This window comes from Ranitomeya imitator, chromosome 5, assembly GCF_032444005.1.
Source record: "Ranitomeya imitator isolate aRanImi1 chromosome 5, aRanImi1.pri, whole genome shotgun sequence".
Taxonomy (NCBI): Eukaryota; Metazoa; Chordata; class Amphibia; order Anura; family Dendrobatidae; genus Ranitomeya; species Ranitomeya imitator.
Window position 1 is genome coordinate 167,131,581 of NC_091286.1, and position 17,302 is coordinate 167,148,882.

At 42.7% G+C, this 17,302-nt stretch overlaps 1 protein-coding gene across 4 annotated transcripts in view; it reads right to left on the reverse strand.

Annotated features, from left to right (window-relative positions):
* LOC138681628 (presenilin-2-like) overlaps positions 1 to 17,302 on the reverse strand; it is a 142,817-nt gene that overhangs the window by 73,614 nt on the left and 51,901 nt on the right. For all 4 annotated transcript variants that reach the window (XM_069769294.1, XM_069769296.1, XM_069769295.1 and 1 more), the window contains exon 5: positions 16,848 to 16,915. In XM_069769294.1, the coding sequence (XP_069625395.1) occupies positions 16,848 to 16,915 (68 nt within the window). The remainder of the gene's footprint in view (positions 1 to 16,847; positions 16,916 to 17,302) is intronic.

Consider the following 17,302-nt stretch of genomic DNA (forward strand, 5'->3'; position numbering starts at 1 on the left):
ATCACGTTTAAGACTAAAGCTTTGTGCACACATTCAGGATTTCTTGCAGAAATTTCCTGAGCAAAACCGGACATTTTCTGCAAGAAATCCGCATGCTTTTTTTTCGTGTTTTTCTCGCTTTTTTGTGCGTTTTTTTTCCAGAGCTTCCCAATGCATTAAATAGCGTGAAAAACGCAAAATTCCGCAAAATTAATGAACATGCTGCGTTTTTTACCGCGATGCGTTTTTTTCGCGGAAAAAAACGCATCATGTGCACAAAAATTGCAGAATGCATTCAAAATGATGGGATGCATAATGTACGCATTTTTTAATGAGTTTTTATAGCGAAAAAAAACGCAATGTGTGCACACAGCCTTAATGTAAAAGGAAGTACAGTATGTGGTACAGTATGTGTGGACAGCTCAGTCGGCCAGACACAGAGGTATAAACGGAACATTGTCTCTTTAAGAACGTACTTGGTTAAGCAGCATAAGCCAAGCTGGGGAAAAACATAAAAACAAAACACAGAACAGCCCTCTGAGTAAATCAACAGAGAAAAACCACTGGAGGATGTTCTTTCCAGCCCTGCTGAACAAAGACTGCCTCTAGAGGCCAGCTATTTAAACCCCAGACCATGTGACTGATCACATGACTGTGACATAACACACCAAGTCAGCACACGGCGGTGTCAGCATGCAGGTGGAGATAAGGCGGACATCCTCCCACCTAATCTATGGATGACCACATAAAGGCCAGCTCATATATGCAACTTAGCTTAATCCTTACAACACGTAGTGTGCTGGAGGAAAATACTCTGGGTTTCACATTACGAACGCCATTAAGCGTAGTAATACATCTCCTCTCCAGTACTTTACCAGTCACAAGTATTAAAAGAAAAAAATAGGGATTAGCTAGATAGGATAAAGTGTAGGGTATTGTGTAATAAGCAAATTACAAGAGTGGTTAGGGTATAAGGATACAGATTTAGAAAATAGATTTTAGATGCTGGACCTCCCCTTAGTAGTTTGCCAGAAGCAAGCCATTTGAAAGTCACAGTGCACCATGGAGTTGGGAAGGGGGGGAATCTTGAAACCTACTGAATATCAAAAGGGCATTTTGTTTGATAAGGGAGAAGAGGAAGATGGATTAACCCTTTGTCAGCTCTCGTCAAGGTAAAATAGAGAATATCTTGATTGGAGGACATAATGACTACCATGGCTATTAAATATTTCAGCAGGTTCTTGCTATATAATCTGATAGAATAATGAGGGAAAAACAGAGACCCTGACTCTCGCAATGTAATAAAAAATATGGATATACTTACCCTCCGACAGCCAATGGCTCTTAGTGGTGCAAGCGGCCGCCTCCATTCCTAAGGATGCATTGAGCGAAGGACCTGAGATGACGTCGCGGTCACGCGACGTCACTTCCGGCCTTCACGCAATGCATCCTTGGGAACAGAGGCCGCCACTTGCACCGCTGAGAGCCGGGTGCCGTCGGAGGGTAAGTATATCAATATTTTTTATTCTTTTTTTTTTTTTTTTACATGAATATGGATCCCAGGGCCTGAAGGAGAGTCTCCTCTCCTCCAGATCCTGGGAACCATCCAGGACCGCTCCCTGCACACACCGTACCCAGCGTATAAGACGACTCCTGACTTTTGAGATGATTTTCAGGGGTTAAAAAGTCATCTTATACGCCGGAAAATACGGTATCTTGCTAATCATTTCCTTTTCATGGCTAACCAATTTGAGTCCCAAATGTAAATTAGCCACTCAACATAAACCTATATTTTGGGAGGAGTGGCTGTGCCTGATTTCCTTCTTTACTATCTAATAGGTCAGTTAAAACCACTGAGTACATTTGTGCCTGGCAGACAGTGACCGAATTCGGAGCACCATTTGGCTCAAGCAAAGGCAACATGTTTGCTGGGCTTATTGGAATCTCCTCTTAATTTAGATTAATACCAATGGATAGACTAGCGCGCCTTGCTTGGAGGCAGGTGAAATGGTTAATTTTACTGATCTAGTATCCTATGACAACACACTCATCCTCTCTTTTTGGGTTACTAAGAATGTCCTTTCATTGGGTGGCCTTACATGGGTCGTCCACCTTCAGGGATAATTTGCTTTGTTTTTGTTTTTTTACTTAAAATGCTAACAATTTGGGCCTAAAAGAGTAAGCATCAATTACATTATTTATTCAGTATTCAGTAAAACACATGGAAATAAGCAAATTTGTAATATATCTGTCTTAACCTCTTTCCAACCAGGCAAATTTTTACCTTAATTTTCCCTCCCCTTCTTCCAAGAGCTGTAACTTTACTTTTCAGTTGAAACAGCCATATGAGGGTTTGTTCTCTTGCAGAGTAAGTTGCTCTTTGAATGCCCCCTTTCATTTTATCATGTGATGGTATATGGTAAAAATTACCTGGCAATTAGATTTTTCAAGTCTGTACGATTAGAGATGCCAAATTTTTTTTTATGTAGGTGGCAAAAAAAAAAAAAAAAAAAAAAGTTGCTTGCGTCACCATTATCTTAGACCGGTAATGTTTTCAATTTTTGCCTGATATAACTGTGTAAGGACTTATTTTTTGCACCCCAAGCTGATTTTTTATTTTTACCGTGCTAGGGTAGATACGATATTTTGATCACCTGATATTGTATTTATTTTTCAGTGTCGTGGCGTCTGAAAAACTAATTCTGGTGTTTTTGCCGATTATGTTGTTTACCAATAGGGTTAATTAGAAGTAGAGATATAAAAATGTGTATTTTATTTCTTTATTTTTAATGGGTTAAATTGAATTTACGAGCTTTTTTTCATATTTTTACAACATTTTCTTCCGCTTTCTACTGTGTTTGTTAGCTCCCTTAACCCCTTCACCCCGAAGTCTGTTTTCAACTTCCTGACCAGGCCATTTTTTTCAATTCTGACCACTGTCACTTTATGAGGTCATAACTCTGAAACGCTTCAACGGATCCTGGTGATTCAGAGATTGTTTTCTCGTGACATATTGCAATTTATGATAGTGGTAAAATTTCTTTGATTTGACCTGCGTTTATTTGTGAAAAAAATGGAAATTTGGGGAAAATGTTGAAAATGTAGCAATTTTTAAACTTTTTGTTTTTATGCCCTTAAATTAGAGAGTCATATCGTACAAAATAGTTAATAAACTACATTACCCACATGTCTACTTTACATTACCACAATTTTGGAAACAATTTTTTTTGTTAGGAAGTTATAAGGGTTAAAAATTGACCAGCGATTTCTCATTTTTACAATAAAATTTTTTAGGGACCACCTCACACTTGAAGTGACTTTGAGGGGTCTATATGACAGAAAATGCCCAAAAGTGACACCATTCTAAAACTGCACCCCTCAAGGTACTCAAAACCACATTCAAAAAGCGTATTAACCCTTCAGGTGCTTCACAGGAATTTTTGGAATGTTTTAAAAAAATTTGAACACTTCACATTTTTTACTTAACATCCAATTTGTTTTATTTTACCAAGGGTAACAAGAGAAATTGGACCACAAAAGTCGTTGTACAATTTGCCCTGAGTAAGCCGATACCCCATATGTTGGGATAAACCATTGTTTGGGCACATGGCAGAGCTCGGAAGGAAAGGAGCGCCATTTGACTTTTCAATGCAAAATTTGCTGGAATTGAAATTGGAACCCATGTCGCGTTTGGAGAGCCCCTGATGGGCCTAAACAGTGGAAACCCCCCACAAGTGACACCATTTTGGAAATACCTCCTAAGGAGCTTATCTAGATGTGTGGTGAGCACTTTTAACCCCCAAATGTTTCACTAAAGTTTAGAATGTAGAGCTGTGAAAATAAAACAAATCTTTTTTTTTTTCCACGAAAATGATATTTTAGCCCCCAAATTTTTATTTTCCCAAAGGTAACAGGACAAATTGGACCCCAAAAGTTGTTGTCCAATTTGTCCTGAGTACGCTGATATCCCATATGTGGGGGGGAACCACTGTTTGGGCGCACGGCAGAGCTCGGAAGGGAAGTAGTAATGTTTTGAAATGCAGACTTTGATGGATTGGTCTGCAGGCGTCACGTTGCATTTGCAGAGCCCTTGATGTACCTAAACAGTAGAAACCCCCACAAGTGACCCCATATTGGAAACTAGACCCCACAAGGAACTTATCTAGATGTGTTGTGAGAACTTTGAACCCCCAAGTGTTTCACTACAGTTTATAATGCAGAGCCGTGAAAATAAAAAATCTTTTTCTTTTTTTTTTCCACAAAAATTATATTTTAGCCCCCGGTTTTGTATTTTCCCAAGGGTAACAGGAGAGATTGGACCTCAAAATTTGTTGTCCAATTTGTCCCGAGTACGCTGATACTCCATATGTGGGGGTAAACCCCTGTTTGGGCGCAGGGGAGAGCTCGGAAGGGAAGGAGCACCATTTTAGTTTTTTAACACAGAATTGGCTGGAATCGGACGCCATGGAGAGCCCCTGATGTGCCTAAACAGTGGAAACCCCCCAATTCTAACTGAAACCCTAACCCAAACACACCCCTAACCCTAATCCCAACCGTAAATGTAATCCAAACCCTAACTTTAGCCCCAACCCTAACCCCCAACCCTAACTTTAGCCCCAACCCTAACCCAAGCCGGAAAATGGAAATAAATACATTTTTTTTAATTTTACTATTTTTCCCTAACTAAGGGGGTGATGAAGGGGGATTTGATTTACTTTTATAGCATTTTTTTGGCAGATTTTTATGATTGGCAGCCGTAACACACTAAAAGACGCTTTTTATTGCAAAAAATAGTTTTTGCATCACCACATTTTGAGAGCTATAATTTATCCATATTTTGGCCCACAAAGTCATGTCAGATCTTGTTTTTTGCGGGACGAGTTGACGTTTTTATTGGTACCATTTTCGGGCACATAACGTTTTTTGATCGCTTTTTATTTCCTGAATTTTTTAGGGGGCGTTTATACTGTTCCAAGTGTGGTAAAATTGATAAAGCAGCTTTGTTCTTCAGGTCAGTACGATTACAGCGATACCTCATTTATATCATCTTTTTTATGTTTTGGTGCTTTTACACAATAAAAACTATTTTATATAAAAGTAATTGTTTTTGCATTGCTTTATTCTGAGAGCTATAACTTATTTCTGTGCTGATGATGCTGTATGGTGGCTTTTTTTTTGCGGGAAAAGATGACGTTTTCAGCGGTACCATGTTTATTCATATCCGTCTTTTTGATCGCTTGTTATTTCACTTTTTGTTCGCCGGTATGATAATAAAGGGTTGTTTTTGACTTCTTTTTTTTTCGCGGTGTTCACTGAAGGGGTTAACTAGTGGGATAGGTTTATATAGCGGGTCATTATGGACGCGGTGATACCAAATATGTGTACTTTTATTTTTTTTTGTTCATATAAATAAATGGATTTATTGGGAAATATTGTTTTTTTTTTCTTCTTTATTTGGGGATTTTTTTTAACTTTTTTTGTACATTCATTTTTTTTTTTTCTTTTTACTTTCTAACATTGTCCCAGGGTGGGACATCACTATATTAGATCAGATCGCTGATCTGACACTGTGCATAGCACAGTGTCAGATCAGCGATCTGACAGGCAGTGCAGGAGGCTTTCCGGCACCTGCTCTATGCAGGCACCGACTAGCCACCTCACTTCATGACCCGGAAGAAGTTCCGCGGCCATCTTGGATCCAGGGACTCCTTCCGGATCACCGGAACAACGCAATCGCATCGCGTTGTTCTGGTGGGAGAGTGCAGGGAGCCCCCCCGTCCCTGAGCGATGCCCCTCCATGTCGCTGTCACTACTGACAGCAGCATCAGAGGGGTTAAATGCCCACTATCGGCGCTAGCGCCGATCGTGGGCATTGCTGCGGGGTGTCAGCTGTCATATACAGCTGACACTCACATGCAATCGCCGCCGCTCTCACTGTGAGGCCGCGTGATCGTGCCGCCGTACTAGTACTGCAGTTTGCGGGAACTCAGCACCGGCTCTTTCCGCCCAGGAGGCTGCTACTGCTCTCGCTGAGTGAGCTCTAATTTTCTCCGGAGCGGACACCCCACGCGATGTATGTGACAGGTTGATGGCATCTCTGAGCATCTTGCTAATGTGCTTTTGGAAGCTTTATTCCCCTTCAGAGAACCCTGAAAACATACAAAAAGAGATCAATCCTTCCTACATTCTCTAGTGGCCTCTAGGTAATTAATCAGGCATCTCCTAACATCTAACGAGTGTAAGATTTCTTCGCTCCTTTTGTTCTAACCCCAAAATAAGGAGGAAGGGAAATCTCCTGTGACCTATGGAATCGAGAAGCTACTTTTGGAAGGTAGGCTGGGTCCGTTTTGAGAACAACTCTTATCCAAGATCTGCGTGAAAGGGGGGCTAGCTGATAATGCCTGGATGTCACTGACCCCCGAGTGCTGAAGAGCTACCAATAGAGATGTTTTGAGGGACAAGATTCTCAAGGGAGCATCTGCCAAGGGTTCGAAGGGAGATTAAGTTAGGGCTGAAAGGACTTAATTTATTCCCATCGTGGAGTATTCCGCAAGAGAAGGGGTCTAGACCTTCTGCCGCTTTAATGAACCTGGAAACCCAACGATTCCCTGCTAGATCATAAATGAATAAAGCCCCTAAGGCAGCGACCTGAACCTTTAGGGTACTTGTGGCCAGACCTTGTTCAAAACCCTTTTGCAGGAACTCTAATATGGCTCTAAGTGGAACTCCCTCATTTACTTTAGAGCCTGATGATGAGAAGAATTTTTTCCAGACTTTACCGTACTGTTTGGTGGTTATCGGTTTCCTGCTTTGCAGTAAGGTTGATACCAGGCTTGGCGAGAACCCTTTATCCTTTAGAAGTCCCCTTTCAAATTCCAGGCTGTCATATGTAAACTTGCTACCAAGTATCTCGCTGTGTGTGATCCCGGTTTTACCCATGAAAACCAAATCCTCTTTGGCCAGAAGGGGGCCATCAAGACTACACAAGCTCTGTCTTCCTGTATTTTCCTCAGGACTGCTGGGATTGGTGCAATTGGGGGAAATGCATATGCTAGCCGATAGTTCCATGGAATCAGGAATGCATCCAACGCAACAGGGTTGCCTAATGGAGTTATGGAGCAGAAGGTGTCCACCTTTCAATTCAGATTGTTCGCATACAGATCTATGTCTGTGTCCCCCATCTTTCTGAGATCTGATTGAACATGGTTTGGCTTAATTCCCATTCTCCCTGTCTGAGGCGAGACCGACTCAAGAAGTCTGCCCTGTAATTGTCCACCCCTTTTATATAAAGAGCCGTCAAAGACCCCAGGTTGTCCTCGGCTAGTTGAAAGATTGATTTTGTTACTTCCATGAGGGATTGGGATTGGGTAACCCCCTGCTGATTTAAGTAGGCTACCACTACCTGGTTGTCTGAGAATACCCTGGCATGATGTGAGTGAAGGGAGTTCAGGAATCTTAAGAGTGCACATTTCACTGCCAGTAGTTCTTTCATATTTGAAGATGCTGCCCTCAGGTCATCTGACCAGACCCTCTGTGCTATGAGATCCTTCAGATGCGCCCCCCAACCCCTGGGGCTTACATCCGTGGTCACAACTTTTGAGACCGGAAATACCCACGAGACACCCTGGGTCAAATTGCTCGTCTTCATCCGCCATTCTAGTGAGAGTGCTGTGTTTGATGATATACTGAACTGACCTTCTAAATTTCCTTTTAGTGAAAGTTCTGCTGACAAAAATTTCCCATTGCAGTTCCCTCGTGTGTATTTGGGCCCAGTGAACCGCAGGGATGCATGCTGTGATGGACCCCAGGAGGAACATTGCGTCTCGTAAGGATATGGAGGGGAGATCCCTTGATCGAGATACCAACCCCACCATCTTCTGGATTTTCCCTAAGGGTAGACGACACTCCTGATGGATGGAATCTAGTATGATGCCCAGATATTCCTGTACCTGGCTTGGTACTAATTTGGACGCATGACCCTCTCCAACTGAGCCTTGCAATGTTGGAGGGAGTTGCTGATTATCAGGAAGTCGTCTAGATCTAGAATGATTAGGGTGTCTTGTTCTCTTAGGTGAGCCATTACCTCCGCTACAAGTTTGGTGAACACTCGAGGTGATATGGCCAGCCCAAAAGGGAAGGGCTGCAAATTGGTAATGCCTTATTACCCCCTTGATTTAGACAGCTACCCTGAGGAATTTTTGGTAGTCTCTGTGGATGCATCCTTTAGATCTAGCACAGCATTAAAACAGAGTGGAAACATTTTTACTGACGTTTTTATTGTCTCCATTTTGAATGGCTGCACTAAAGTGTTTGTTCAGACTTTTCAAGTTTATGATTGTCCTGAAGCAACCATCTGGTTTCCTTCTGAGGAAAAGGGGGAGGGGGGAGTAAAACCCTTTTCCTCCTTCTTGGAGAGGAATCTACAGAAGAACCCCCTTCCTCAACAGTCCCGTAACCTCTTGTTCTAAAGCTAGTTGTTCCTCCATTGAGAATCTCCAAGATGTTATTAGAAACGATGATTGAGGGAGGTTGTGGAATTTGAGCTTTAGTCCCAATTTTATTAAGTCCAGTATCCAGGAGCTGTTGGTTATCTTCTCCCAGGCTGAGAGAAAGAGGGACAATCTTCCCCCCACCTGGGGAAAGACTTCATTGGGAGGGTTTTTTTATTATCAGTGGGGCATTTACTGAACATGAACCCCTTATTCTTATTTCTTTTGTCTTCCCATCTATCTTGTGTTCTCGGTGGCTTTCTTCGGATAAACCTCTTACTCCGAAAGAGCCGCTTGTAGTATAGGTTAGAGAGGATAGGGAAAGACTTTCTTATCCACTGCCTTATCTAGGATGTCATCCAGGGTGGAACCAAATTGGAATTATTCTTCACAGGAGATGGTTCATGGCTTTGATTTGGTCTTGAGATCCCCCGGCAAACATTTAAGCCAAAGGGCTCGACTAGCCACATTAGAAAAGACTGCTGATCTGGCAGCAAGTCTGACAGAGTCTACAGACGCATCTGCCAGGAAAGCTGCCACCCCCCTCATTACTGGCAAAGTGTTCATCATAATGTCTCAAGATGTTTTTCCTTTAAGGTGAGTTTCCAGCTGATCCAACCAGACCATTAGGGAACGGGACGTACAGGCGGCGGCTACTGCTGGTTTCAGCCCACAGGCTACTTCCCATGAACCCTTCAAGAATGCATCTGCCTTCTTGTCCATGGGGTCTTTTAAGACTCCCATATCTTCGAACAGGAGGGCGAACTTTTTGGATGCCTTGGCGATTGCCATGTCTATTTTTGGTGCTTTTTCCCAAAAGGAGAATGTTGGGTCCTCAAAAGGGTATTTCCTTTTGGATGTAAGAGCCTTCCTTACGGGTTTTTTCCATTCCTTTTTAATCAAGGCCTGGATTTTTTCGTTAAGCGGGAAGGTTCTTTTTCTGCTCAAAGCCTCCGAACATAATATCTTGAACTGTTTTTTGGGGGGGCGAGAATTAGCTAATCTCATAGTGTTCTTAACCGCCTTGATGAGGCTGTCTCCGCTAGCAGAAAACAACTGCGACCCCCAGAAGAAGATGAAGATAATGTTGATGATGAATTAGAGGTATCTGAATCCCCTTCTTCACTATCCATGTCACTAGACTTGGGTTCAGGGGACCTGTGTCTGATCATGATTTCACTTTCTAAAAATGCTCACAATGGGGAGATCATCAAAAACAGTCTAATAGCAAAACTGGCTTAGATGATCATAGCAAGCAATCAAATTCCTGCTCTCACTACTCAATACTAATTAAAACACTTGAATGTTGATTTTTTTTGCTGCCACTGTATGTATGTTTACTTGACACAGCAGAACTCTTATGATCACTTCGTAATTAATATTTCATCTTTGTATATTGTAATTTCATATGCGAGTGAGTTTACCATTTGTCATCAATGGATATATTCTGCATTTATGCAGTGCTAAATTCCAGTTATTAAAACAACAACAAAAAATAGTTACGCAGCTTTAGGTCTAATTTTTCTTTATTTTTTTTTAAGTACTGTGAAAAAACTGAAATTTACATTTTTAGTGAACCCACACTATACATTGTGAAATGGCATAAACAATCCAGTAAAAGGAGTGTTCTTTTCTTCCAGACCTCACACATTAGATACTATACATTGAGGAGGTACTCTCCCTTTGAAGCACTTCTAGAATATTTAATTACTTATCTCACTTAAAGGGATCCTGTCACAGTGAAAATTCAGCTCAGTCTGCAGGTTACAGATCAGGAGGAGGTGAGCATGTTGATATATAGGTTTGTTGGAAAAGATTCAGTATAACCTTAAATTTTATTCATTTAAATCGCTGATATTTTTGGAATTTTCATTCAAGTGGACGGCTTTGTTCAGTGATTGACAACTGTGTGTACAAGTATAAGTAGAAAGTTGTCAGTCACTCATTAAAACCGCCCACTTGACTGAAAAACACTGAATAAACTTAAAATAATTAACCCCTTCATGACCCAGCCTATTGTGACCTTAATGACCTGGCCGTTTTTTTGCAATTCTGACCAGTGTCCCTTTATGAGGTAATAACTCAGGAACGCTTCAACGGATCCTAGCGATCCTGAGACTGTTTTTCGTGACATATTGGGCTTCAAGTTAGTGGTAAATTTAGGTCGATAATTTTTGCATTTGTGAAAAAAATGGAAATTTGGCTAAAATTTTGAAAATTTCGCAATTTTCAAATTTTGAATTTTTATGCTCTTAAACGCGAGAGTTATGTGACACAAAATAGTTAATAAATAACATTACCCACATGTCTACTTTACATCAGCACAATTTTGGAAACAAAAACTTTTTTTGCTAGGAAGTTATAAGGGTTAAAATTTGACCAGAGATTTCTCATTTTTACAGCAAAATTTACAAAACCATTTTATTTTTTTAGGGACCACCTCACATTTGAAGTCAGTTTGAGGAGTCTATGTGGCTGAAAATACCGAAAAGTGACACCATTCTAAAAACTGCACCCCTCAAGGTGCTCAAAACCACATTCACGAAGTTTATTAACCCTTCAGGTGCTTCACAGCAGCAGAAGCAACATGGAAGGAAAAAAATAACATTTAACTTTTTAGTCACAAAAATGAGCTTTTAGCAACATTTTTTTTATTTTCCCAAGGGTAAAAAGAGAAACTGGACCCCAAAAGTTATTGTACAATTTGTCCTGAGTACGCCGATACCCCATATGTGGGGGGGAACCACTGTTTGGGTGCACAACAGGGCTCGGAAGGGAAGGAGCGCCATTTGACTTTTTCAATGAAAAATTGGCTCCAATCTTTAGCGGACACCATGTCGCGTTTGGAAAGCTCCTGTGTGCCTAAACATTTGAGCTTCCCCACAAGTGACCGCATTTTGGAAACTAGACCCCCCAAGGAACTTATCTAGATGCATAGTGAGCACTTTGAACCCCCAGGTGCTTCAAAAATTGATCCGTAAAAATGAAAAAGTATTTTTTTTCACCAAAAAATTCTTTTAGCCTCAATTTGTTCATTTCCACATGGGCAACAGGATAAAATGGATCCTAAAATTTATTGGGCAATTTTTCCTGAGTACAGTGATACCTCACATGTGGGGGTAAACCACTGTTTGGGCACACCGCAGGGCTCGGAAGGGAAGGAGCGCCATTTGACTTTTTGAATGAAAATTAGCTCCAATCGTTAGCGGACACCATGTCGCGTAGACCTCCCATGGAACTAATCTAGATGTGCGGTGACCACTTTAAACCCCCAAGTGCTTCACAGAAGTTTATAACGCAGAGCCGTGAAAATAAAAAATCATTTTTCTTTCCTCAAAAAATATTTTTTATCCCGCAATTTTTTATTTTCACAAGGGTAACAGGAGAAATTGGACCACAAAAGTTGTTGTCCAATTTGTCCTGAGTACGCTGATACCCCATATGTGGGGGCAAACCACTGTTTGGGCGCACGTCGGGGCTCGGAAGGGAAGTAGTAATGTTTTGAAATGCAGACTTTGATGGAATGGTCTGCGGGCGTCACGTTGCATTTGCAGAGCCCCTGATGTGCCTAAACAGTAGAAACCCCCCACAAGTGACCCCATTTTGGAAACTAGACCTCCAATGGAACTAATCTAGATGTGCGGTGACCACTTTAAACCCCCCAAGTGCTTCACAGAAGTTTATAAAGCAGAGCCGTGAAAATAAAAAATCATTTTTCTTTCCTCAAAAATGATGTTTTAGCAAGCAATTTTTTATTTTCACAAGGGTAACAGGAGAAATTGGATCCCAATAGTTGTTGCCCAGTTTGTCCCGAGTATGCTGGTACCCCATATGTGGGGGTAAACCACTGTTTGGGCGCACGTCGGGGCTCAGAAGGGAGGGAGCACCATTTGACTTTTTGAACGCAAGATTGGCTGGAATCAATGGTGGCGCCATGTTGCGTTTGGAGACCCCTGAAGTGCCTAAACAGTGGAAATCCCTCAATTCTAACTCCAACACTAACCCCAACACACCCCTAACCCTAATCCCAACTCTAGCCATAACCCTAATCACAACCCTAACCCCAACACACCCCTAACCACAACCCTAACCCCAACACACCCCTAACCATAACCCAAACCACAAGCCTAATCTTAACCCTATTTCCAACCCTAGCCCTAATTCCAACCCTAACCCTAAGGCTATGTGCCCACGTTGCGGATTCGTGTGAGATTTTTCCGCACCATTTTTGAAAAATCCGCAGGTAAAAGGCACTGCGTTTTACCTGCGGATTTACCGCGGATTTCCAGTGTTTTTTGCGCGGATTTTACCTGCGGATTCCTATTGAGGAACAGGTGTAAAACACTGCGGAATCCGAACAAAGAATTGACATGCTGCGGAAAATACAACGCAGCGTTTCCGCGTGGTATTTTCCGCTCCATGGGTACAGTGGATTTGGTTTTCCATAGGTTTACATGGTACTGTAAACCTGATGGAAAACTGCAACAAATCCGCAGCGGCCAATCCGCTGCGGATCCGCAGCCAAATCCGCACCGTGTGCACATAGCCTAAATCTAAGGGTATGTGCACATGCTGCGGAAAACGCTGCGGATCTGCAGCGTTTCCGCAGCTGCGGGTCCGCAGCAGTTTCCCGTGAGTTTACAGTTGAATGTAAACCTATGGGAAACAAAAAACGCTGTGCACATGCTGCGGAAAAAACTGCGTGGAAACGCAGTGGTTTACATTCCGCAGCATGTCACTTCTTTGCGGATTCCGCAGCGGTTTTACAACTGCTCCAATAGAAAACCGCAGTTGTAAAACCGCAGTGAAATCCGCAGAAAAACCGCGGTAAATCCGCAATAAATCCGCAGCGGTTTTGCACTGCGGATTTATCAAATCCGCTGCGGAAAAATCCGCAGAGGACCAGAATACGTGTGCACATACCTAACCCTAGTTCTAACTAGTGAAAAAAAAAATTTGTTTATTTTTATTATTGTCCCTACCTATGGGGGTGATAAAGGGGGGGTTCATTTACTATTTTTTTTTTTATTTTGATCACTGTGATAGAAGCTCACTAGAGCGAAACGATCGTCGTCATAGGAACCTCAGGTTCTCCCTGCTGTATCCTGCTTTTTTTTTTTTTTAACATGAAGCCTCAATAAAGGAAAGACCTTTTGCACAGATGGTGAGTGCTTGTCTTCTTGTTTCTTGTTTATTGCACCAACAAAGAAAGTTAGCTCTTCCTCTGCAGTATACACCCTCCTGCTGGCTGCTAGAGAACCAGTTCAGTTCAAAAGCAATAGGAGAACATTAACATATGAATACAACATGCCAATCTAACGAAAAACACCAGCCATTAGGCCAACAGGGTGACTGCTGTGTCCCCCAAGTAGTGGCTCTGAGAAAAGGATTTTACTGCGAGTACACAAATCCCAGTTTCTCTTTCACCTCATTGGGGGACACAGGACTGTGGGACGTCCCAAAGCAGTCCCTAGGTGGGAAAAAAACAACAGAAAACCATCAGGCTTCACGTAACAACTGCCTAGATGTGCGCCACCACAGCCTGCAGAATTCTTCTGCCCAGCCCCGCATCAGGCAAAGCTTGGGTATGAACATTATACGACTTCAAGAAAGTATGTAGGCTGGACCAAGTCATGGCTTTACAGACCTGCTCCGCCAACAGCTGCTGCCAAATGGCCCAGGAAGCACCCACTGACCGAGTGGAGTGTACACTGATCCCCGCCGGGATAGGCTTACTTCTGATGCGGTATGACTCCTAAATTGTGGAACTAATCCACCTAGCTATCTTTGAAGCGGCTAGCACCTTCCTGTGCCCCTCAGGAAGCACGAACAAAGAATCCAACCTTCGGGAGGACACCATCCTCGATACGTACCTTCTCAGAGCTCTGACTACATCCAGAGTATGGAGAGCCCTTTCTATCCTGCGGACTGGAGTCGGACAGGCGTGGCCAAAACGGAGCGACCAGGATCACTGGAACCCCTTCTGCTTTGATCTTTCTGATGTCTCTCGGAAGAAGCAGCAGTGGGGGAAAAATGGTGGCTGCAATGGAACCGCTTCCATTTCAGCCACCATTTTGCCCAATACCCTCATGGCAAAGCGGACAGAATAAGGGGATGACAGAGTGCATGGGCTCCTTGCTGAAGGGCTAGAACTTTGTCTTGAGGGAGAATCATCATCAACCCTCAAGAGGTGTCCAGGGTCATGACTAAAAAGGATATCTGCTGAGCTGAAACAGGGGAAGGCTTGGCTATGTTTATCAGCCAACCCAGATGAGAAAGAGTATCGCAAGTGATACAAATGAATTCCGCGCAGTTGTGGAAAGACGGACCCTTGACCTGGAGGTCGTTCAGATAGGGTAGTACGTCCATGCCCTAAGAGAGCAGGATGGACATGACGGCTGACATGACCTTTGTTAAGACCCTGGGAGCGGTAGTGAAGGCAGAGGGCAAGGCCGTGAACTGAAAATGCTGTTCGTGAATGGCGAAACGCAGGAGTTTTTGGTGTGTGTGTGTGTGTGTGTGTGTGTGTGTGTGTGTAAGTGTAATCGGGATGTGCAGGTAAGCATCTTGAATATCGATGGATGCTAGAAACTCCCCTTTTTCCATCGAGGATGACCGAACACAGAGACTTCCTGCGGAAATGAAGGACCTTAACAAACTTGTTTAGAAGTTTGAGGTCTAGGATGGGTCTCACTTTTCCGTCCTTTTTTGGGACAACGAATAGGTTGGAGTAGAATCCCTCGAACCTTTCATTTTCCGAAACCGGGACAATTACGCCATAGCGGCACAAAGAGTCTATGGCTCAGGATAGAGCCTTTGCCCTTGATGCTGGAAGTCGGGAAGGAAAGAAACGAGCCGGGGGACGCAAAAAAAAAAAAAAAAAAAAAATCGATTTTGTATCCGGAAGACACCAGGTTTCTGACCCATTTGTCGTGAACGGCTGAAAGCCAGACCTTGTGAAACAGAAGTAGGTGACCACCTACCCTGCTGGTGTCGACCGGATAACCCCATGAATGATTGGGCGGAAAATCTGTGGGACCTAGATCCCTTAGATCCAGACTGTTTGAGCAGGCCCTTCCATTGCTGATTGGACCTAGAGGATGCCTGAGGCTGGGACATAATCCACTCCTATGTGCCCCCCCAATCAGGAAATGGAGAGGGAGAGACTCCTACCCAGATCCTGTGTAATGAATGTCCCTCGGATGATGCTGCAGGTACCTCCTTTGTGCTGCTGTCGCTGGTGATTTTTTGGACGGTGCAGGGATAAGTTTAAAAACCCTCAATCCACTCTCCCTGTCATAGTGAGATAGACAGGAACGGTCCGCCTCCTTGCTTCATCTGCTTGAAAGTGGTGGAGCAGTGGGGGCTGCACAGAAGCCAAAATGGAAGGTGCCTCTGTGCATCCAAGGGGTTCAATCCTGGTGGACAGGGCTGGTTGGCCGGCATTAGGCTTGGCTGCAGAAGAGGGTACATGGAGGCGACACTCCATGTGCTCGTCTATTGATGGTGCGGGGAGATCGGTGCCCTTTAAGGGACCGTCGCCCCTAAAACTCAGCCCAGGCATGGCAATCCCACGCCGCAGAAGAGGATATGTGGAGGCGACACTCCACATGCTCGCCTGTTGTTGGTTTGGTGAGATCGGAGCATTGAAAGGATCAGTCGCCCCTTCATCCAGGTAAAAAAAAAAATCTTAAGAATTAAAAATTAAAAGTTAAAATAAAAAATAGTTTTTGGTCTGAATAGCAGACCCATGCTCCTACGGACACTAAGCATGAACTGGTTCTCTAGGAGCCAGCAGGAAGGTGTACACTGCAGAGGAGGAGCTAACTTTGTGTTAACTTAGACTCCTAGTGGCAAGCAGCATACAACCACAGTCCTGTGTCCCCCAATGAGGCAAAGGAGAAAGAGGATTTGGTGCCGTCAAGAACATAAGGAAAAACAAACAAACTGAGTTATGCTATGTTCACACATTGCGTTTTTGCAGCTTTAAGCAGATTTTGCTTAATTTTTGCTGTGTTTTTTTTTCCAAGTTTTTGCATTTTGAAAAATGGTGCAAAAATAGCCGAAACAAGTGCCATGCTGCATTTTTCAAATATGCAGATCCTATGAAAAAAAAGTCATTAACAAGGAAAAAAAATTTGTGTGCATTAGATTTCAGAAATCTCATTGACTTTGCTGGTACTGTGAAATGCAGCAGAAAATTTGCATAAAAAAGTTGCAAAAATGCAACTTGTGAATATATGGTAGCTTTAGACTGACAAATTGGAATAGAGCACGAAATGCTGTTCATTGCAGCCTTTGCTTTGATGGTCATTGTTGATCAGCCCCATGTAATAGGAAAATAAATACCTGTAATCTGAAATGGCAACAAATACTTACCAGAGATACATGTATGTGAACATGAAAAGCAGCATCAACGATGAGAGAATGAGCCATCCGTGAATAAACTAAAGAAAAAAAAATAGATTTTGGAATTTAGTATCACTAGACAGTACGATGTACAAGCTTTTGAATATGTAACGGATACATATATACACCGTATATATAGTGTCAATAGGTGAAGCAGGCGCTGGCTGAATAACACAGGTGGCACTTGCCTAGAACAAACTCAGCTCCTGAGCCTGCCCCACAGAACAGCACCATGATGTAATAGTAGGTCATGATGCGGGAAGCGGTTATAAAGCGACTTTATTTACTTTATAAAATAAAAAAAATAAAAAAAAAAAAAAAGGAGGGTCATGGAAAACAACAGAGAATGGGATTACTTCATGTAACATGACAGCTGCAGTTTTTATAGAGTCCATGATTATTCATTTTCTAGACTCATCACAAGC